Below are 22,599 nucleotides of genomic sequence, written 5' to 3'. Positions count from 1 at the left end.
TTTAGTGATTTAATTTGAAAATAAATGAAATTTGTATCTCAACAACCTTCTATCTTCAACAAATGTTTTAAATTTTTCTAAATCATTTATGACTTCTTATATTTATATTATACTTTCTCTTAATCCTAACTAAATCATCTGTTTTTAAAATAATTTTTATGATTATCTTATTTTGAATTTTCAAATATCATATTATATTAGATTTCCTAATTGACTTTTTATATTTATATTAGATTTTTTGTTAATCATAACTAAATCATACATTTTTAGATTGTTTTTATGTAATATTATCTTTATTATAATTTTTTTAAGCGTGAAATATTAGAAATCATCTTATTTTTATTAATTAGTCTTATTTATTGAACCATATTGTTTTTTGTTTTAAAGATTCTGTTGGGGAGAATAGCAAAACAGAAACTTCATCAAATTTATAGTAAATGCACTCTCATTCACTTGTTCCCACTTTTCTTTAACCCTAAAATGCCCTCACTTTTCTTTAACCCAAAAATGCCCTTTGTTGAATGAGAAATTTCGACGAATCACGAGTCGCCACATCATCATTGAAAACCCAAGCCTATTGGAAAAATTATAAGTTTGATTGAGCCTAGTAATTAAAGTCGCTCGGGCCTAACCCAATTCAAACCCATGGTGAAATTTGGGCTAAATTAAAGATTAAGCTCAAGCTCAGTATTTCGGCCCACCAACAAATGGGCCCAAGCCCAACTTTAGCCCAAACCCAATTTTGGACCAGTAAAGTAATTAGGCTCAAGCCCATGTAAGGGCCATGAGAAATCTCTATAAATAGAGGCATTATCTCTCCATTTGGGAGGGGGTGAGAAGAATTATAGGCAAAAGCTCTCTGAAGATCTGAATCTCTAGGAATCTGAAGAACATAACTCCTCCAAAGCTTTGAAGATCAGAAGTCACTAAAGCTCTGAAAACATATCAAAGCTCTAAAGATAAGAAGTCACTAAAGCTTTGAAGATCAGAAGAGATACTAAAGCTCTGAAGACCAGAAGATATATTAAAGCTCTGAAGATTTAAGCTCCCAAAATTCAAGACTCGGGCTCTCAAGTGCTGAAGACCGAAGCTTCTCAAGCTTCGAAGACTGAAGTTCTCAAATTTTGAAGAACTGAAGATCTGAACTATTTGAAACTTTGAATATTAGAAGATTTCAACAAAACACCGTATCTTCACAACCTACAAGCTGAAGATTCAATCTCCTCAAACCCAAAAGTCAAGCCCAAGCCCACCTGTGAACTCTATAAATAGGGAAGCTATCCTCATTTGGAGGGATCGGGAATTCTAAATTCCAAAGAGCCTAGAGAGAATTCTCCCAACAACTCGGAGGACTCCTAAAGCTTACCACACCTGAAGACTGAAGTCCTTCGGAGATAAAAGCATTCTTCCAAGACTTCAACTCCAAGATCATCACGCGTTTCGCTTCTTCAAATCAAGTGTACGCATTCAACTGAAAGAGAATCAGAGGATCAAGTACTAGAGATCGAACCACATCGCATCAAATCAACATCAACATCAACACCAACTCAAGTTCAACTCTACGAAAAAAGTTTCTTCGGAAGATCATCAAGCCCAAAGGCCGATCATCCAAGAAGATCAATAAGTCCAAAGGTCGATCATCAAAAAGGACCAATAAGCCTAAAGGCCGATCATCCAAGAAGATCAATAAACTCAAAGGCCAATCATCCAATCAACAAGCCCAAAGGTCGATCATTGAAGAAGTTCAACAAGCCTAGAGGCCAATCATCCAAGAAATCATCAAGCCCAAAGGCCGATCATCCAAGAAGATCATCAAGCCCAAAGGTCGATCAATCAATAAGCCCAAAGGCCGATCGTCCAAGAAGATCATCAAGCCCAAAGGTCGATCATCCAAGAAGATCAACAAGCCCAAAGGTTGATCATCAAGTCCAAAGGCCGATCATTCAAGAAGATCAACCAGCTTAAAGACTATAATTTATTTTGAGAGCATCAAAATATTATGTATTAGAAATTGTATTCACTTTCCACAAACTTAATACAAATACAAAGTTGAAGTTCCACGAAATAAATTTCTCTTGAAATCTCGTATGAACACCCTCATCTAATTTTCAGTTTCACTGTATATATTTACAATGCGAGTTATTTTTTTTTAAAAAAAAAGAAATCTTTATTCTAATGAAATTAAATCTAACCATTTACTTTTGATCATTGATAAATTAATAGATATACTTGATTTAGTCAAATTATATATCACATAATTACCCAATTAATTAATAAATGATATAATTATATTATATTCTTAATCTATAGTTTGATATCATATATCCACTATAGTAATTTCTCCTTTATTTGATATAAATCATATTTATATCTTATTTCCTCCAAAATAATGTATCTCATACATTTAGTCAATTATATCATATATAATTAACCAGTTCAATAATATCATATACAATCGAACTCCCTCTTGTCAATATGAACATTTCAAACCGAACCAAAAATTGATTTTCGACTTTATCCAAGCTACCTAGGGGACCTTATGGACTTGTGGCTCAAAGCTCCAATAGTACGTGAATAACTGATTAAACTCTTTAGCCACGGGATCCACCATTCGTTAACTGCCAGACATTCCACTAAAGACCAACAGCTGAACTTTTTTTACCACAGATATATTTCTATATCCATCCGATACAACCAATCATGAGTACGATGACCCTTCACAAATGCTCGTAAGTACAGCTGGACCAATTTACCATTTTGCCTCTGTAGTTACATCTCACTCCTTAAGTACCATTGATTCCTCTAATGAACAATACAACATAGTCCAACTATGTGTGAACACCTCTCGGGCCAAGAGAATGTGTGTGGCACCACATCGTTCAAGTCCTGGAATCAACCCTTAAGGGAGCTATCTATCTACTTGCCCCTTTTTCAGGGAAGGAGTTAATTCCATCTTGTGCAGCTGAGTTCCCAGTTCCTAAATCAGAAGAATCCCTAAAATAGTAGGTTTGAGTCGGCGACCTGGCCACTCGCACCCATACAAATCAAAGGACCGCCCTCAATGACAGGAGTTTCCAACTCACTCAGGATTGAGGTTATGTTACCTATGTCGTCCTAGTGAAGTGAAGTCTTTTTCATGAACGGTGTTATATAACGAGACGTTAACACTTCGTGGTTAGGTCTTATACAAACTCTTTATATAGGATGCCCCCGCTCGCATGTCCCTTACACAAATGATTAGGATCGAACCATCTGTGACAAGTTACAAACTTGTGACCATTCCACAAAGCGGGCCGCATCCGCAGTGTTACCAAGATAAGGCTTCCCTCCTATATCCATATACTATAGACCATTTTAATTATCACTCAAGACATGATCCACTTGTATGTCACCACATACATGCTTAAGTTACATACAGATAAATAGGGATTTTATGTTTATTGGTTTGTGGTAAAGCAAATAAAACAAACAAGTGAGCAAAATCATGGTGTGAAGTAAAATATCATATATTATACATCACAAGCGTTCATACAAATTGTTTACAAACTATAGAACATGAGACTTTAGGGCATCAACCCCAACAAACCCAACTTACATGTTGGTCTACTAGGAAGGTGTCAGACCCTCTCCCAAATTACCCTCTCAAAACTAGAAGGGGATATGACCGCGGTAGTTACTAGCTCTACTGTAACCGCCTTAGCCCTCTAATCTAAATGCCAACCTGTTAAACATTAATAATGTATGAATAAGATATGCCTCCTTAAGGTTCTACAAAATATTATATAACATATGCATGCAACCATGATATAACATCTAAGAGATGAAACGTTCACAGATGGCCCAAACAACTCCAATAGAGCCCTAGTCCCTCTCAAAACATGTGTACATAGACAGATCAATACCTAAATCTTCTTAATAAGCCGAGTCTTTTAGTGGCAAGCAGAAGCAGGATCAACCTTGAGGAATCTGACCTGTACCTGAGAAGGGAAAACACAGAAATTCCGTAAGCTAAAAGCCCAGCGAGTGACTATAGAATCGTAAAGCAACAAGCATAACATCACTATAAACATGTAAATATACCAATGATTAAACTTAAGCAATTGTCTCGAAATGTAGCTTTAAACCATTCTCAGACATCATTAAACATTATTATTCCCTAGTTGAGAACGAGCCTAAATGCTCTAGCTCCCAAACTTTTATTATCGGCCAAAAGACCCATACTTCGGTCTCTCATTCATCATTGTCTACGTGCACATGGCCATACTAAGTACCATCATATCTTAGATACTTCTGCTCAGATACCTTCTCAATTTGTCCTTCAGTATCATGCTACTAAGATATCTTCTCATATGTCCTTTGGTATCAAATTGGCTAGATACCTTCTCAAATGTCCTTCGGTATCAAATTGGTCAGGTACCTTCTCAAATTTCCTTTGGTACCAAATTGGTTAGATAATTTCTTAAATTAAGTTCCTCTGCCTAGTATTTACACAAGAACTGTTCCATTGCCACTCATTTATACAAAAACTCATTCTCTCATAGCCTTCCTCTAGGAACCATATATCAAAATCAACACAACTTTTGTAATGGTTACACAACATACCTTGGCCTGTGTTACACACATACAAGCCAGGAGACATGCATTAAGTTATTCTCCAACCATTTGTTGCTTGAGGAAATTTAAATACATCATTAATGTCACTGTGCTTTACTTGATCATATATGCATGAGTTTTGGAAACCTTAAGTTTACTAAGTCACTCACTATTCATCAGGCTCTTATTGGTTTATACGATTCCCCTAGCTCTTCTTGGCCTGAAAAGATATAATTCCCGATTAAACTACTTAGAGTTCCTAGTAAATTATCTCAAATAGTTCATTTATTAAAGGAACTTCCATCAATATAGACAGCTTTACTGGCAAGATCCCCCTGAGCAATGCTAGCGAGATCCCCCTGAGCGATACTAGCGAGATCCTCTAGAGCGGATCCAAACTTTTCCTTGAAAAATTTCAATTCCTAGCGCTACTCACATACCAGCAATCTCACCCAATTCCGAGCGAGATTTTCTTCTAGAGCGAGAGTTAGGCGAGATCCTTCATCCCTATATTCTCGTTAAACTCCAAGGTGAACTGGTGTGTTTTGTAAGTTCATCCCAAAGTAGTTTCTGATTATGTTCCAATTCTCTATTTGAAATTTTAAAATTTCATAACTCAAAATCCAGAGCTCTTTTCAAGAGACTTCCTTCTACAAATTTGCTAGAATTGAGTAACTTCCTTACCTTAAAATTTTAGCTAAAAATTCCTTGTAGTTTGGCCTGGAGCTTCCAATCTTCACCTCAGGCCCTGATTAATCCGAGGTTCTGCCTCTTCTACAAATTCTCCACTTTTGTTCTTCTCCTCTTGCAATCTTTCACTGACAGGGTAACATTAAAAACTAGATTCTCCCAGTTTTCAAATGGCACTGAATTCACTAAATTTGCTCTTGTCAATTGCCGAAACCATGCTTTTGAAGTTTCACTTCCTGTTTAATCTTTCTGCCGCATCCTGAGTTCAAAGAGTAGATTGCCACGTCACCTCACTCCTAGTGCCTCCAGCCAGACTAATGATTGAGTTTTTTTCATTTAATATATTTTCCTTCCCTTCTTTCATAATCCCTATAAACAAACATGAATTTCTACTTAATAAATATGTATTATAACATTCCTTTGGCTAAACATGCTTATCTAGGGAACCAGGGTTTACAGAAGGTCTACTTCAAACTTCAAAATGGGGAACCATCATACTTTTAAAGAACTTGTCTTCTAGGTCAAATCTTTTTCCTTAATTACAATTCTTCTATTTGTTCTTGATTTCATTAATTTCCTGCATAACTATATGCTACTCTAATATGTTTTTCAATTTTCATAGAGAAATTATCAAAAATAGTCTCTCATCAAGTTTTCACTTTTCAAAACTGATATGCTTTTTGACAACTCAAAACTAATTTTTCTCGGTACATCTTGTTCGAGATCGACTACCAAAATTTATTTAAAAATATACATTTTTCTATCTTATCGATTGTTTTTGCTTCTGCCAAGTTTCTAACAAATTTTTTCAAATATTATATTATCACCAAAATTTATATAAAATCTTACCTAATTTTTCAAATCTTTCACCCAAAATCAAATTTTGCAAAAAAGAAAAAAAGAAATATAAAGAATCCCAGTTATCTCGAGCCAGATTAAAGCTTCTATATATTTGGATTTTCTTGATGAAATATCAAGTAGATTAATATCGAGACTATGTTTTCTCAAATCTTACCCAATTTTTCACAAAATTTGATCTTTTCTAAAATTTAAAAATCACAGTGAACCTGATATCCACTTGGAAAATCATAATTAGTAAATTCACTTGAAAATTTAGAAATTTGAAAATTCATATAATTGTGGAAAGCATAAATTAGGCTAAAGATTTCAAAAATTATGTAAAAATTTAATATATGATTTGATAAAGATAGTCAAATTGTTGGAAAAATTAGGTAAGATTTGGCATAATTTTTAGAAAGATTATTTAATATTTAAAAAAATGGGTAGAATCTCGGTATTAATATTGGCCGATATTTCACCAAGAAAACAAAATATAATCGCTAATGTATAAAAAGTTGATTTAAGTAAATCTTAGTGGTCTATCTCGGGATACATGTATCTAGAAAAACTATTGTAATGAATTTTCAAAAAAGATACTAATTTTGAAAACTGAAAAACTTAGGAAACTATTTTTGACAATTTTCCCTCTCCTATATACATATTATCATTAATATTTCACAATTCCTAATTAAAGAAATTTTGAACATCCTCTCTCACAGCTTTACCTTTTCAATTCTTTCAAAAACCCAAACTTAAACTATCCTTATAAATAACTTTTCTTTTGTAATTTTAAATTTTAAGTAATCGCTTAGAATGATATATTTTATTTGTTACCGATTAACTTTTAAATATTAAGGAAAAAAGATTTATTTTTTCAAATTATCAATATGGTATACTTTTTTTTTTTTTTAATTTGATGCATTCCACTCGTGAAAATTAGAAAATAGATTTGATTAAGTGAGAAATAGATAGATATATAAAATAATCTTATTTTAAAGTATTAAATTGAAACTAAATATTCATGAAATCTCTTACAATGTTTGGAAAATCTAAAAGCTAATAGGCTATTGCTTTTAAAATAGACATGAAATTAACATGTTTCTAAAAGTGATTTTAACATATTTAATCAAATCTGTTTTACCAAATGTAAAAAATGTTAAAAAAATTTTGTGGTCAATTCCATCCGTGAAAGTAATCCCAAACGCACGCTAAGTGGGGTTAAATGCATGATTGATTGATTTGATTTAAGCCTAAGATTGAAATTAACAATTGAATGAGACTATCTAGCTTGAATTGGAAACCTTGGTAAGATTTTGTTTCAATCTTAACATGTTTTATCTTTCATTTACTTTTCTTATTTAGTCAATCTAAACTTCCCTTATTTTATTTATTTATTTTGTAAATTTACCTTAAAAGAATTCAGTTTAGCTTCTTATTATTCGACTTAATCCACTAATAAGTAATAAGTATATTGTTGCTCATGCAAGTATTTAGTTGTATATCAATTTTATAAATTTCATTTGATTAAGGGTCTCAACAACCATGCCCTCACCAAATACCGAATTCTTAACCAATTTCTTAAGAAAAAAAATTATTTATTTATTTTAGTTTTCTATAAACTTAGGCTTAATTAGATTTCAATAATATCCCAAAAAAGTAGAGAAAAAAAAAAAAGACAAAGTAATATTTTTTAGTACTAAATTTCAAATAAAAATCAAAATTACTAAGGCCCTATTTGGTAACCAATTTCAATTTTTTATTTTTTTTAAAAAAAATTAAACCTATTTTCTCTCATTTTCGTATAATAGGTTTGCAACTTTTTTAAAGTACCAAATAGTTGGATTCTTAGCAAAAAAAAATTAAAAAAAAAAAAAAAAAAATTATTTAAAACAATTTTTTTAGTCTTCAAAATTTTGGCTTGTTTTCAAAAAGATGACTAGAGAGTAGATACTAAGTCAACAATTTTTTAAAGGTTAGAGAGAATGTTTGTGAATTCATATTTCCAAAAACTAAAAATAAAAAAACAAATGTGTTACCAAAACAAGCCTAAAATACTAAAAGTACTGGTTATAATTATATACGACTTACCAATTTATATAACTTAATTACAACTATTATTCTAACTTTGAGAAACTTTAATCTTTCATCTTAATTACCATAATTAATCTTCCATATGCATTGTCATGTTATAAATATGTCGAATTGAGGCAATTGTCGAGGGCATTGTTAGTTTCGTATATATTGGGTAAAAAAAGAAAATTAATATAAGATATAGCATTTTAATTATAGGAAGCTAAAAAGAATATGAATGCTTTATTAATAAAATTTCATAATAAAGTAAAAAACCACCATAAAAAAATATTTAAACAATACAATGCAATTTTGGAAAAATGTCATGGATGAGCCAATGTGCCATGAACTTGTAAGTCTTTTGTGTCAAATGGACTCCATCCCAACTAATATGTTCATTAGGATTTGGGCAAACTTGTACTCCAGGTAGACCACACATTTGCATGAGGTTAAAGTTGTAATCTCCTCCAATCCCACAACATGATTTTTGCAAAGAACCTTCATCAAATCCTAGAAGCATTAAAAATTTGAGAAATGTTTTAATCTTTTGTATGTTAAGAAGATGATATAAGAGTAAGGAGAAAAAAATTACCTAGAACAAAAGCATGACGAATAATCCATAAAAATGCATTGTAATAGTCACCATATACGATAATAGTATGTGGATTCTCTTTTTTTAGTACTTCAATAGTTTGCTTGATTTGATCATTATGATAGCTTGCCAAACTATTCAAATCCTTTAAACAATGGAGTTCATCGTAAGCAGATGTGTCATTGGTTTGGAATCCAGTGAGATAGACGGGGAAGCATCCAATTGGAAAGTTTCCAGGAACAATAACTCGAGTAGCACCATAGCTTATAACTTTCTACAAATATTACAAACAAAAGAAACGTAAGTAAATAAACTTCTCATTCATATGAGTAACCAAAAAAAATATGATCTATTCTAGACAAAAATTTACCTCAACAGCAGTCTTTATGGTTTGAACAACATTTGGCACCATGTCTTTTGCCTCTTGTATAGTTTTGCCTTGAAATAGTGCGTAGTTATAGTCATTGCCACCGATCTCACCCACCAAGAACAATGCACTCCTTAATTTCTCATTGCAATCTACACAACATATAAATATGAAATTGTCAATATCAAAATGTAAAATGTAGAAAATACTAAAAAACAATGAGTGTATGTATAAAACTAAAGTACAAGGGTAATTAATTACCTCTTTGATTGTGACAAACAGAGTTGAAATGAGAGAACATCCAATCAAGTTGATGATCGAGAGAAGAGTTAGTCACTGGAGATAAAATTTTCTTCATAGAAAGATAATCAGAAGGCAAAGCTGTAGAACCGGCCACTGCAAAGTTGACTCCATGATTCATCAAAGCATCTTTATTCAAATAAGGACTCACCAAAGGAAGTCCAGCATTTAAAGCTACAGATAGATTTGACCATTAGATATTGTTACTATTAGATGTGAATTATCTTGGAGTTATAGAATGAATTAGTGAATGAAAAATTAGAATGTATAAGGTTAAAAATAATTGTTACCAAAGAAATCAAGCATCAGTAGACCGTTGGAGCATCGACCGGTGGGATTGTTGAAGAATGATTGACCATAAGGAAGATGAGAAAATGGAGTGTTAGGATTTTCGCGAATGAGATTTCCAGTGTCGGAGATTGAATCACCAAGTTGGTATATAGCGTCGAACATGCAAGCTTTCAGTGGATGAGCTTTGGATGAACCAAAAACAAGAAGAAGAAGAAAGAAAAGAGAGAGGGAAATTTTGGTTGAAACCGCCATCAGGAAAGCGTTTGTTGAGAAGTTAGGGAATGGTAAGGGTGAAACAATTTCTGATATTTTTTATAGGTTCAGTTTTTCTTCCCAATGCTTTTGGGATTTTGATTTCAGATTTGTTTCTCTAATCCTTCACGGATGAGATGGACTTTCCAAATTTCCCCTATATTTATTATAAAAAAGTTAAAAGATAGTGTGTTTTTTTAAAAATAAAATTTAAAGCTTATTCATAGATATTATTCTTAATTATAAAATACTAAATGATTAAGCTTGAATTTATCTATATAGTTTTAGTAATCTTTAGTTGGTTAACTATATTTTTTAGAAGATTATCTTTTTATCATTTTTCGATCCGGTTTTATTTTAATAGATTATAAAATCTTTATTCCAATGTAATTAAATCTAATATTTTACTTTTGATCATTGATAAATTAATAGATCTACTCAATTTAGTCAAATTATATTTGTGTAGACATATTTGTTAAACAAAATAAACTAAACTTTTGTAGATATAAATACATTTGAATTTTCTTTTTATGTATTATCATTGAACATAGGAGATGGATAAAATAAAATACAAAACTCAATATCTTTTTAGATATATACCAAAAGAATAACAAATTTCAAAAGAAAAGCATTTACATCAAAGGAAAATTAAATATGAAACTAAAATTATCTTTTTAAGATAAGATAATGACGAAGCTAATGTTTATATTATTTCAAAGTTAATAAATTAGTTGTAATAAAATTATTGTTTTTCCAAACCCTAAAAAGAATTTGAAAATTCAAAACTTTAATTTTTGAAAACGGACTTAGAAGAAATTGGACTTATAAATAACTTTGTGGCCATTATTTTCTTATAATTTTTATCTATTCTTTTAAAAATTTGTGACATATCTATTATTTTTTTTAAATAAAATTTTGTAATAATTATATGTTAGTTATGATATATACATACATACATATATATATATATATATATATATATATATTTGATTTAGATTATTTGATTATCATATTAGTTTTAAATTTTTCCATGAGAAACCCTAATGTCTTATTTTCATTTGCAGATTTGGAATGGTATTTTTCTATTTTCAAACAAAAATATTACTTTTTTATAAAGATTAAAAACCCTAAAATATTACCATTTTCCTTAAGCATATGAGCTACATATAAATCGCTGTGTATTTACAATAAATTTGAAAAAAAAAAAAAGAAATTGCATTAAATAACTCAATTTGTAGAGGGGCATACATTTATTGCTTAACGTTGAGAATGATGCCGAATTAAAATATTAAAAAAAAATTAAGAACGGGAAGATTGAAAATGGGTGGGTTTAATATAGACATGAAACGAATGAGAAATTATATTTAATTAGTATATATATAGATAGATAGATACATCTTTATAATTTAAAAGCAATTGAATAAAAATATTTAAGCGACAAAAAGTATAATGACTAAATAAAAAATAAGTTGTTTTTTAACGTTTATTACTCAAATTATCTAATATATTCCTATAACCCTCAACTACAATAAAAAAATTTAAAAAAATTCAAATTTAAAATTAAAAAAAAAACGAAACCAAACCAAACTATCATTTTAACTTTTATTCAAACGACTTGATGCACATTTTTCCTATTCGTACATAAAAAAATAAACCTTTTTATTGTGTTTTTGTTTTGAAACAATATCATCAATGTCATTTCAAAAAATATTTTTTTTTTTGATATTTTCCAAAAAAAGAATTTATGTATTAGGTATATAACACTAATTACACTTTCATTTGAAGAAATAACAAACCAAGAAATTCTCTTGAAATATAGCAAATTTCGTGATCCACACGTGGATTGGTTTTTCGTTAATCCTAAAATACCTTCACCAGCCTTTTTAATTCCAATGTAATTAATTCTACATCTTTCTTATTACACTATGATTAATTTATCAAATTTATAATGGAGACGGTTTCCTTCGATTTACACCGAAAACTAAGTGCCTCTTTTCCATGCGGAAAAATTGACATAAATTAAGTGATTTAGATATGAAAATAAATGAAATTTGTATCCTCAACAACTTCTATCTTCAACAAATGTTTTTAAATTTTTTTCTAAATCCATTTCTGAACTCTTATATTATATTATACTTTCTCTTAATCCTAACTAAATCATCTGTTTTTAAAATAATTTTTATGATTATCTTATTTTGAATTTTCAAATATCATATTATATTAGATTTCCTAATTGACTTTTTATATTTATATTAGATTTTTTGTTAATCATAACTAAATCATACATTTTTAGATTGTTTTTATGTAATATTATCTTTATTATAATTTTTTTAAGCGTGAAATATTAGAAATCATCTTATTTTTATTAATTAGTCTTATTTATTGAACCATATTGTTTTTTGTTTTAAAGATTCTGTTGGGGAGAATAGCAAAACAGAAACTTCATCAAATTTATAGTAAATGCACTCTCATTCACTTGTTCCCACTTTTCTTTAACCCTAAAATGCCCTCACTTTTCTTTAACCCAAAAATGCCCTTTGTTGAATGAGAAATTTCGACGAATCACGAGTCGCCACATCATCATTGAAAACCCAAGCCTATTGGAAAAATTATAAGTTTGATTGAGCCTAGTAATTAAAGTCGCTCGGGCCTAACCCAATTCAAACCCATGGTGAAATTTGGGCTAAATTAAAGATTAAGCTCAAGCTCAGTATTTCGGCCCACCAACAAATGGGCCCAAGCCCAACTTTAGCCCAAACCCAATTTTGGACCAGTAAAGTAATTAGGCTCAAGCCCATGTAAGGGCCATGAGAAATCTCTATAAATAGAGGCATTATCTCTCCATTTGGGAGGGGGTGAGAAGAATTATAGGCAAAAGCTCTCTGAAGATCTGAATCTCTAGGAATCTGAAGAACATAACTCCTCCAAAGCTTTGAAGATCAGAAGTCACTAAAGCTCTGAAAACATATCAAAGCTCTAAAGATAAGAAGTCACTAAAGCTTTGAAGATCAGAAGAGATACTAAAGCTCTGAAGACCAGAAGATATATTAAAGCTCTGAAGATTTAAGCTCCCAAAATTCAAGACTCGGGCTCTCAAGTGCTGAAGACCGAAGCTTCTCAAGCTTCGAAGACTGAAGTTCTCAAATTTTGAAGAACTGAAGATCTGAACTATTTGAAACTTTGAATATTAGAAGATTTCAACAAAACACCGTATCTTCACAACCTACAAGCTGAAGATTCAATCTCCTCAAACCCAAAAGTCAAGCCCAAGCCCACCTGTGAACTCTATAAATAGGGAAGCTATCCTCATTTGGAGGGATCGGGAATTCTAAATTCCAAAGAGCCTAGAGAGAATTCTCCCAACAACTCGGAGGACTCCTAAAGCTTACCACACCTGAAGACTGAAGTCCTTCGGAGATAAAAGCATTCTTCCAAGACTTCAACTCCAAGATCATCACGCGTTTCGCTTCTTCAAATCAAGTGTACGCATTCAACTGAAAGAGAATCAGAGGATCAAGTACTAGAGATCGAACCACATCGCATCAAATCAACATCAACATCAACACCAACTCAAGTTCAACTCTACGAAAAAAGTTTCTTCGGAAGATCATCAAGCCCAAAGGCCGATCATCCAAGAAGATCAATAAGTCCAAAGGTCGATCATCAAAAAGGACCAATAAGCCTAAAGGCCGATCATCCAAGAAGATCAATAAACTCAAAGGCCAATCATCCAATCAACAAGCCCAAAGGTCGATCATTGAAGAAGTTCAACAAGCCTAGAGGCCAATCATCCAAGAAATCCTCAAGCCCAAAGGCCGATCATCCAAGAAGATCATCAAGCCCAAAGGTCGATCAATCAATAAGCCCAAAGGCCGATCGTCCAAGAAGATCATCAAGCCCAAAGGTCGATCATCCAAGAAGATCAACAAGCCCAAAGGTTGATCATCAAGTCCAAAGGCCGATCATTCAAGAAGATCAACCAGCTTAAAGACTATAATTTATTTTGAGAGCATCAAAATATTATGTATTAGAAATTGTATTCACTTTCCACAAACTTAATACAAATACAAAGTTGAAGTTCCACGAAATAAATTTCTCTTGAAATCTCGTATGAACACCCTCATCTAATTTTCAGTTTCACTGTATATATTTACAATGCGAGTTATTTTTGTTTTAAAAAATGAAATCATTATAACTAATGAAATTAAATCCTAATTATAACCATTTACTTTTGATCATTGCTAAATTAATATATATACTTGATTTAGCTCATATTAATATCACCATAATTACCCATATTAATTAATAAATGATATAATTAAATTATATTCTTAATCTAATTAGTTTGATAATCATATATCCACTATAGTAATTTCTCCTTTATTTGATATAAATCATATTTATATCTTATTCTCCGCCAAAATAATGTATCTCATACATTTAGTCAATTATATCAATATAATTAACCAGTCCCCTATAATATCCATACACAAATCGAATTCCCTCTTGTCAATTTGATCATTCAAATTGACCCAAAAACTGATTCTCAATTTTATCCAAGCTACCTAGGGGACCTTACGAACTTGTGGTTCGAAGCTCCCACGGTACGTGAATAGCTGACCAAACTCTTTAGCCATGAGATCCACCATCTGTTAACTGCCAGACATTCCACTAAAGACAAACAGTTGAACTCTTCTTACCACAGATATGATTTTGTGTCCATCGGATATAACCAATCATGAGTACGATGACCCTTCACAAATGCTCGTAAGTTCAACTGAGCCAATTTACCATTTTCTCCTGTAGTTACATCTCACTCCTTAAGTACCACTGATTCCTCTAATGAACAATACAACATAGTCTAACTATGTGTGAACACCTTTCGGGCCAAGAGAAGGTATGTGGCGCCACATCGTTCAAGCCCTGGAATCAACCCTTAAGGGAGCTATCTATCTACTTGCCCCTGCTTCAGGGAAGGAGTGAATTTCATCTTGTGTAGCTGAGTTCCCAGCTCCCAAATCAGACGAATCCCCAAAATGGTAGGTTTGAGTCGGCGACCTAGCCACTCGCACCTATACAAATCAAAGGACTGTCCTCAATGGTAGGAATTCCCAACTCACTCAGGATTGAGGGCGATATGTTACCTATGTCGGTCCTAGTAGAAGTGAAGTCTTTTCAAGAACGGTGTTATATAACGAGACGTAACACTTCGTGGTTAGGTCTTATACAAACTCTTTGTATAGGACGCCCCCGCTCGCATGTCCCCAACACGAATGATCAGGATCAGACCATCTGTGACAAGTCACAACACTTGTGACCATTCCACAAAGCGGGCCGCATCCGTAGCATTACCAGGATAAGGTTTCCCTCCTATATCCATATACTACAGACCATTTTGGTTATCACTCAAGACATGATCCATTTGTATGTCACCACATACATGCTTAAGTTACATACAGACCAAATTAGGATTTTAGTTTATTGGTTTGTGGTAAAGCAAATAAAACAAACAAGTGAGCAAAATCATGGTGTGAAGTAAAATATCATATATTATACATCACAAGCGTTCATACAAATTGTTTACAAACTATAGAACATGAGACTTTAGGGCATCAACCCCAACAAACCCAACTTACATGTTGGTCTACTAGGAAGGTGTCAGACCCTCTCCCAAATTACCCTCTCAAAACTAGAAGGGGATATGACCGCGGTAGTTACTAGCTCTACTGTAACCGCCTTAGCCCTCTAATCTAAATGCCAACCTGTTAAACATTAATAATGTATGAATAAGATATGCCTCCTTAAGGTTCTACAAAATATTATATAACATATGCATGCAACCATGATATAACATCTAAGAGATGAAACGTTCACAGATGGCCCAAACAACTCCAATAGAGCCCTAGTCCCTCTCAAAACATGTGTACATAGACAGATCAATACCTAAATCTTCTTAATAAGCCGAGTCTTTTAGTGGCAAGCAGAAGCAGGATCAACCTTGAGGAATCTGACCTGTACCTGAGAAGGGAAAACACAGAAATTCCGTAAGCTAAAAGCCCAGCGAGTGACTATAGAATCGTAAAGCAACAAGCATAACATCACTATAAACATGTAAATATACCAATGATTAAACTTAAGCAATTGTCTCGAAATGTAGCTTTAAACCATTCTCAGACATCATTAAACATTATTATTCCCTAGTTGAGAACGAGCCTAAATGCTCTAGCTCCCAAACTTTTATTATCGGCCAAAAGACCCATACTTCGGTCTCTCATTCATCATTGTCTACGTGCACATGGCCATACTAAGTACCATCATATCTTAGATACTTCTGCTCAGATACCTTCTCAATTTGTCCTTCAGTATCATGCTACTAAGATATCTTCTCATATGTCCTTTGGTATCAAATTGGCTAGATACCTTCTCAAATGTCCTTCGGTATCAAATTGGTCAGGTACCTTCTCAAATTTCCTTTGGTACCAAATTGGTTAGATAATTTCTTAAATTAAGTTCCTCTGCCTAGTATTTACACAAGAACTGTTCTATTGCCATTTATTTACATAGGAACTCATTCTCTCATAGTCTTCCTTTAGGAAGCATATATCAAAATCAGAAACATAGCTTTTGTAATGGTTGCACGACATACCTTAGCCTGTGTTACACACATATAAGCCGGGAAACATGCGTTAAGTTATTCTCTAACCATTTGTTGCTTGAGGAAGTATAAATTCATCATTAATGTCATTGTGCTTTACTTGATCATATATGCATGAGTATTGGAAACCTTAAGTTTATTTAGTCACTCACAGTTCGTCAGGCTCTTAATGGTTTATACGCTTTCTCCAGCTCTTCTTGGCCTGATAAGATATAATTCCCGTTAAACTACTTAGAATTCTTAGTAAAATACCTCAATTAATTCATTTATTAAAAGAACATTCATCAACACAGACAACTTTACTAGCGAGATCCCCCCGAGCAAGGTCAGCGAGATCCTCTAGAGCGATACCAGCGAGATCCTCTAGAGCGAGATCAAACTTTTCTTGGAAAATTTTCATCCTAGCGATACTCACCTTACCAGCAATACTCAGCCCAATTCCTAGCGAGATTTTCTTCTAGAGCGAGATTGGCGAGATCTTCATCCCTATATCTCGTTATAACTCCCACGGTGAACTGGTTATTTGTTCATCCCAAGTAGTTGTCTGCTTATGTACCAATTCTCTATTATAAATTTTAAAATTCATAACTCAAAATCCAGAGCTCTTTTCAAGAGACTTCCTTCTACAAATTTGCTAGAATTGAGTAACTTCCTTACCTTAAAATTTTAGCTAAAAATTCCTTGTAGTTTGGCCTGGAGCTTCCAATCTTCACCTCAGGCCCTGATTAATCCGAGGTTCTGCCTCTTCTACAAATTCTCCACTTTTGTTCTTCTCCTCTTGCAATCTTTCTCTTACCACACAGGTACATTAAAAAATAATTCTCCCCAGTTTTCCAAATGGCAGCTGATATCACTAAATTTGCTCTTGTCAATTGCCGAAACCATGCCTTTGAAGTTTCACTTCCCTGTTTAATCTTTCTTGCCGCATCCAGAGTTCAAGAGAGTAGATGCCACGTCACCTCCACACCAGTGCCGTCCAGCCAAGACTAAAAGTATTGAGTTTATTTCCATTTAATATATTTTTCCTTCCCTTCTTCCATAACTCCTGTAAATCAAACATGAATTCTACTTAATAAATATGTATTATAACATTCCTTTGGCTAAACATGCTTATCTAGGGAACCAGGGTTTACAGAAGGTCTACTTCAAACTTCAAAATGGGGAACCATCATACTTTTAAAGAACTTGTCTTCTAGGTCAAATCTTTTTCCTTAATTACAATTCTTCTATTTGTTCTTGATTTCGTTAATTTCCTGCATAACTATATGCTACTCTAATATGTTTTTCAATTTTCATAGAGAAATTATCAAAAATAGTCTCTCATCAAGTTTTCACTTTTCAAAACTGATATGCTTTTTGACAACTCAAAACTAATTTTTCTCGGTACATCTTGTTCGAGATCGACTACCAAAATTTATTTAAAAATATACATTTTTCTATCTTATCGATTGTTTTTGCTTCTGCCAAGTTTCTAACAAATTTTTTCAAATATTATATTATCACCAAAATTTATATAAAATCTTACCTAATTTTTCAAATCTTTCACCCAAAATCAAATTTTGCAAAAAAGAAAAAAAGAAATATAAAGAATCCCAGTTATCTCGAGCCAGATTAAAGCTTCTATATATTTGGATTTTCTTGATGAAATATCAAGTAGATTAATATCGAGACTATGTTTTCTCAAATCTTACCCAATTTTTCACAAAATTTGATCTTTTCTAAAATTTAAAAATCACAGTGAACCTGATATCCACTTGGAAAATCATAATTAGTAAATTCACTTGAAAATTTAGAAATTTGAAAATTCATATAATTGTGGAAAGCATAAATTAGGCTAAAGATTTCAAAAATTATGTAAAAATTTAATATATGATTTGATAAAGATAGTCAAATTGTTGGAAAAATTAGGTAAGATTTGGCATAATTTTTAGAAAGATTATTTAATATTTAAAAAAATGGGTAGAATCTCGGTATTAATATTGGCCGATATTTCACCAAGAAAACAAAATATAATCGCTAATGTATAAAAAGTTGATTTAAGTAAATCTTAGTGGTCTATCTCGGGATACATGTATCTAGAAAAACTATTGTAATGAATTTTCAAAAAAGATACTAATTTTGAAAACTGAAAAACTTAGGAAACTATTTTTGACAATTTTCCCTCTCCTATATACATATTATCATTAATATTTCACAATTCCTAATTAAAGAAATTTTGAACATCCTCTCTCACAGCTTTACCTTTTCAATTCTTTCAAAAACCCAAACTTAAACTATCCTTATAAATAACTTTTCTTTTGTAATTTTAAATTTTAAGTAATCGCTTAGAATGATATATTTTATTTGTTACCGATTAACTTTTAAATATTAAGGAAAAAAGATTTATTTTTTCAAATTATCAATATGGTATACTTTTTTTTTTTTTTAATTTGATGCATTCCACTCGTGAAAATTAGAAAATAGATTTGATTAAGTGAGAAATAGATAGATATATAAAATAATCTTATTTTAAAGTATTAAATTGAAACTAAATATTCATGAAATCTCTTACAATGTTTGGAAAATCTAAAAGCTAATAGGCTATTGCTTTTAAAATAGACATGAAATTAACATGTTTCTAAAAGTGATTTTAACATATTTAATCAAATCTGTTTTACCAAATGTAAAAAATGTTAAAAAAATTTTGTGGTCAATTCCATCCGTGAAAGTAATCCCAAACGCACGCTAAGTGGGGTTAAATGCATGATTGATTGATTTGATTTAAGCCTAAGATTGAAATTAACAATTGAATGAGACTATCTAGCTTGAATTGGAAACCTTGGTAAGATTTTGTTTCAATCTTAACATGTTTTATCTTTCATTTACTTTTCTTATTTAGTCAATCTAAACTTCCCTTATTTTATTTATTTATTTTGTAAATTTACCTTAAAAGAATTCAGTTTAGCTTCTTATTATTCGACTTAATCCACTAATAAGTAATAAGTATATTGTTGCTCATGCAAGTATTTAGTTGTATATCAATTTTATAAATTTCATTTGATTAAGGGTCTCAACAACCATGCCCTCACCAAATACCGAATTCTTAACCAATTTCTTAAGAAAAAAAATTATTTATTTATTTTAGTTTTCTATAAACTTAGGCTTAATTAGATTTCAATAATATCCCAAAAAAGTAGAGAAAAAAAAAAGACAAAGTAATATTTTTTAGTACTAAATTTCAAATAAAAATCAAAATTACTAAGGCCCTATTTGGTAACCAATTTCAATTTTTGATTTTTTTTTAAAAAAATTAAACCTATTTTCTCTCATTTTCGTAGAATGGTTTGCAACTTTTTTAAGTACAATAGTTGGATTCTTAGCAAAAAAAAATTAAAAAAAAAAAAAAAAAAATTATTTAAAACAATTTTTTAGTCTTCAAAATTTGGCTTGGTTTCTAAAAAGATGACTAGATAGTAGATAACAAGTCAACAAATTTAAAGGTAGAAGAGATGTTTGTAGGCTTAATTTCCAAAAACTAAAAATAAAAAAACCAAATTGTTACCAAACAGGGCCTAAAAGTACTAAAAGTACTGTTTGATAATTATATACTACTTACCAATTATATAACTTAATTACAACTATTATTCTAACTTTGAGAAACTTTAATCTTTCATTTAATTACCATAATTAATCTTCCATATGCATTGTCATGTTATAAATTGGTCGAATTGAGCAATTGCGAGGGCATTGGTTGAGTTTCGTATATATTGGGTTAAAAAAGAAAATTAATATAAGATATAGCATTTTAATTATAGGAAGCTAAAAAGAATATGAATGCTTTATTAATAAAATTTCATAATAAAGTAAAAAACCACCATAAAAAAATATTTAAACAATACAATGCAATTTTGGAAAAATGTCATGGATGAGCCAATGTGCCATGAACTTGTAAGTCTTTTGTGTCAAATGGACTCCATCCCAACTAATATGTTCATTAGGATTTGGGCAAACTTGTACTCCAGGTAGACCACACATTTGCATGAGGTTAAAGTTGTAATCTCCTCCAATCCCACAACATGATTTTTGCAAAGAACCTTCATCAAATCCTAGAAGCATTAAAAATTTGAGAAATGTTTTAATCTTTTGTATGTTAAGAAGATGATATAAGAGTAAGGAGAAAAAAATTACCTAGAACAAAAGCATGACGAATAATCCATAAAAATGCATTGTAATAGTCACCATATACGATAATAGTATGTGGATTCTCTTTTTTTAGTACTTCAATAGTTTGCTTGATTTGATCATTATGATAGCTTGCCAAACTATTCAAATCCTTTAAACAATGGAGTTCAATCCGTAAGCAGATGTTGTCTATTGGTTTGGAATCCAGTGTGATAGACGGGGACGCATCCAATTGGAAAGTTTCCCAGGAACAATAAACTCGAGTAGGCAACCATAGCTTATAACTTACTACAATATATAATTAATAAAAGAAAACGTAAGTAAATAAACTTCTTCATTCATATGAGTAACCCAAAAAAAAATATGATCTATTCTAGACAAAAATTTAACCATCAACAGCAAGTCTTATGGTTTTAAACAACATTTGGCACCATGTCTTTTGCCTCTTGTATAGTTTTGCCTTGAAAGTGCGTATTATATCCATTGGCCCACCGATCTCACCCACAAGAACAATGCACTCCTTAAGTTTCTCATTGCAATCTACACAACATATAAATAAGAAATTGTCAATATCAAAATGTAAAATGTAGAAAATACTAAAAAACAATGAGTGTATGTATAAAACTAAAGTACAAGGGTAATTAATTACCTCTGTGATTGTGACAAACAGAGTTGAAATGAGAGAACATCCAATCAAGTTGATGATCGAGAGAAGAGTTAGTCACTGGAGATAAAATTTTCTTCATAGAAAGATAATCAGAAGGCAAAGCTGTAGAACCGGCCACTGCAAAGTTGACTCCATGATTCATCAAAGCATCTTTATTCAAATAAGGACTCACCAAAGGAAGTCCAGCATTTAAAGCTACAGATAGATTTGACCATTAGATATTGTTACTATTAGATGTGAATTATCTTGGAGTTATAGAATGAATTAGTGAATGAAAAATTAGAATGTATAAGGTTAAAAATAATTGTTACCAAAGAAATCAAGCATCAGTAGACCGTTGGAGCATCGACCGGTGGGATTGTTGAAGAATGATTGACCATAAGGAAGATGAGAAAATGGAGTGTTAGGATTTTCGCGAATGAGATTTCCAGTGTCGGAGATTGAATCACCAAGTTGGTATATAGCGTCGAACATGCAAGCTTTCAGTGGATGAGCTTTGGATGAACCAAAAACAAGAAGAAGAAGAAAGAAAAGAGAGAGGGAAAATTTGGTTGAAACCGCCATCAGTGAAAGCTTTGTGTGTGAGAAGTTAGGGAAGTGGTGAAGGGTGAAACAATTAGTGATTATTTATAGGTTCAGTTTTTCTTCCCAATGCTTTTGGGATTTTGATTTCAGATTTGTTTCCTAATCCTTCAAGGATGTGATGGAATTTCCAAATTTCCCTATATTTATTATTAAAAAGTTAAAAAGATAGTGTGTTTTTTTAAAAAATAAAATTTAAAGCTTATTCATAGATATTATTCTAAATTATAAAATACTAAAATGATTAATGCTTGAATTTATCTATATGAGTTTATAACTTTAGTTGTTAACAATATTTTTTAGAAGATTATCTTTTTATCATTTTTCGATCCGGTTTTATTTTAATAGATTATAAAATCTTTATTCCAATGTAATTAAATCTAATATTTTACTTTTGATCATTGATAAATTAATAGATCTACTCAATTTAGTCAAATTATATTTGTGTAGACATATTTGTTAAACAAAATAAACTAAACTTTTGTAGATATAAATACATTTGAATTTTCTTTTTATGTATTATCATTGAACATAGGAGA

The 22,599-nt window shown here is 31.4% G+C and overlaps 1 protein-coding gene and 1 pseudogene across 1 annotated transcript; both read right to left on the bottom strand.

Moving 5' to 3' along the window:
* Nucleotides 1-8,485: 8,485 nt before the first annotated feature.
* Nucleotides 8,486-9,995, bottom strand: LOC150030521 (GDSL esterase/lipase At5g03980-like). Its single transcript, XM_090309511.1, has 5 exons — nt 9,743-9,995; nt 9,414-9,626; nt 9,156-9,304; nt 8,786-9,059; nt 8,486-8,703 (listed from the first exon to the last, which is right to left on the bottom strand). Exons 1-5 carry the CDS (start codon nt 9,993-9,995, stop codon nt 8,486-8,488), a joined length of 1,107 nt encoding a protein of 368 aa, XP_090165637.1.
* Nucleotides 9,996-20,517: 10,522 nt separating this feature from the next.
* On the bottom strand, nt 20,518-22,042 carry LOC150030520 (acetylajmalan esterase 2-like; annotated as a pseudogene).
* Between the last annotated feature and the right edge of the window lie 557 nt (nt 22,043-22,599).

This window comes from Benincasa hispida, unplaced genomic scaffold (genome assembly GCF_027475165.1).
Source record: "Benincasa hispida cultivar pf3 unplaced genomic scaffold, pf3_genome.v1.1 HicScf1848, whole genome shotgun sequence".
In the NCBI taxonomy this organism is placed as follows: domain Eukaryota; kingdom Viridiplantae; phylum Streptophyta; class Magnoliopsida; order Cucurbitales; family Cucurbitaceae; genus Benincasa; species Benincasa hispida.
The sequence above is the reverse complement of the archived record's forward strand: the minus strand, read 5'-3'. Positions and strand labels throughout refer to the sequence as shown.

Excerpts from the sequence above, each read along its gene's own strand:
- LOC150030521 (XM_090309511.1), bottom strand. The coding sequence starts at position 9,995 with ATGGCGGTTTCAACCAAAATTTCCCTCTCTCTTTTCTTTCTTCTTCTT. Across the intron at positions 9,060-9,155 it reads CCATAAAGACTGCTGTTGAG|AAAGTTATAAGCTATGGTGC; the intron begins GTAAATTTTTGT and ends TAATATTTGTAG. Across the intron at positions 8,704-8,785 it reads TCGTCATGCTTTTGTTCTAG|GATTTGATGAAGGTTCTTTG; the intron begins GTAATTTTTTTC and ends TAATGCTTCTAG.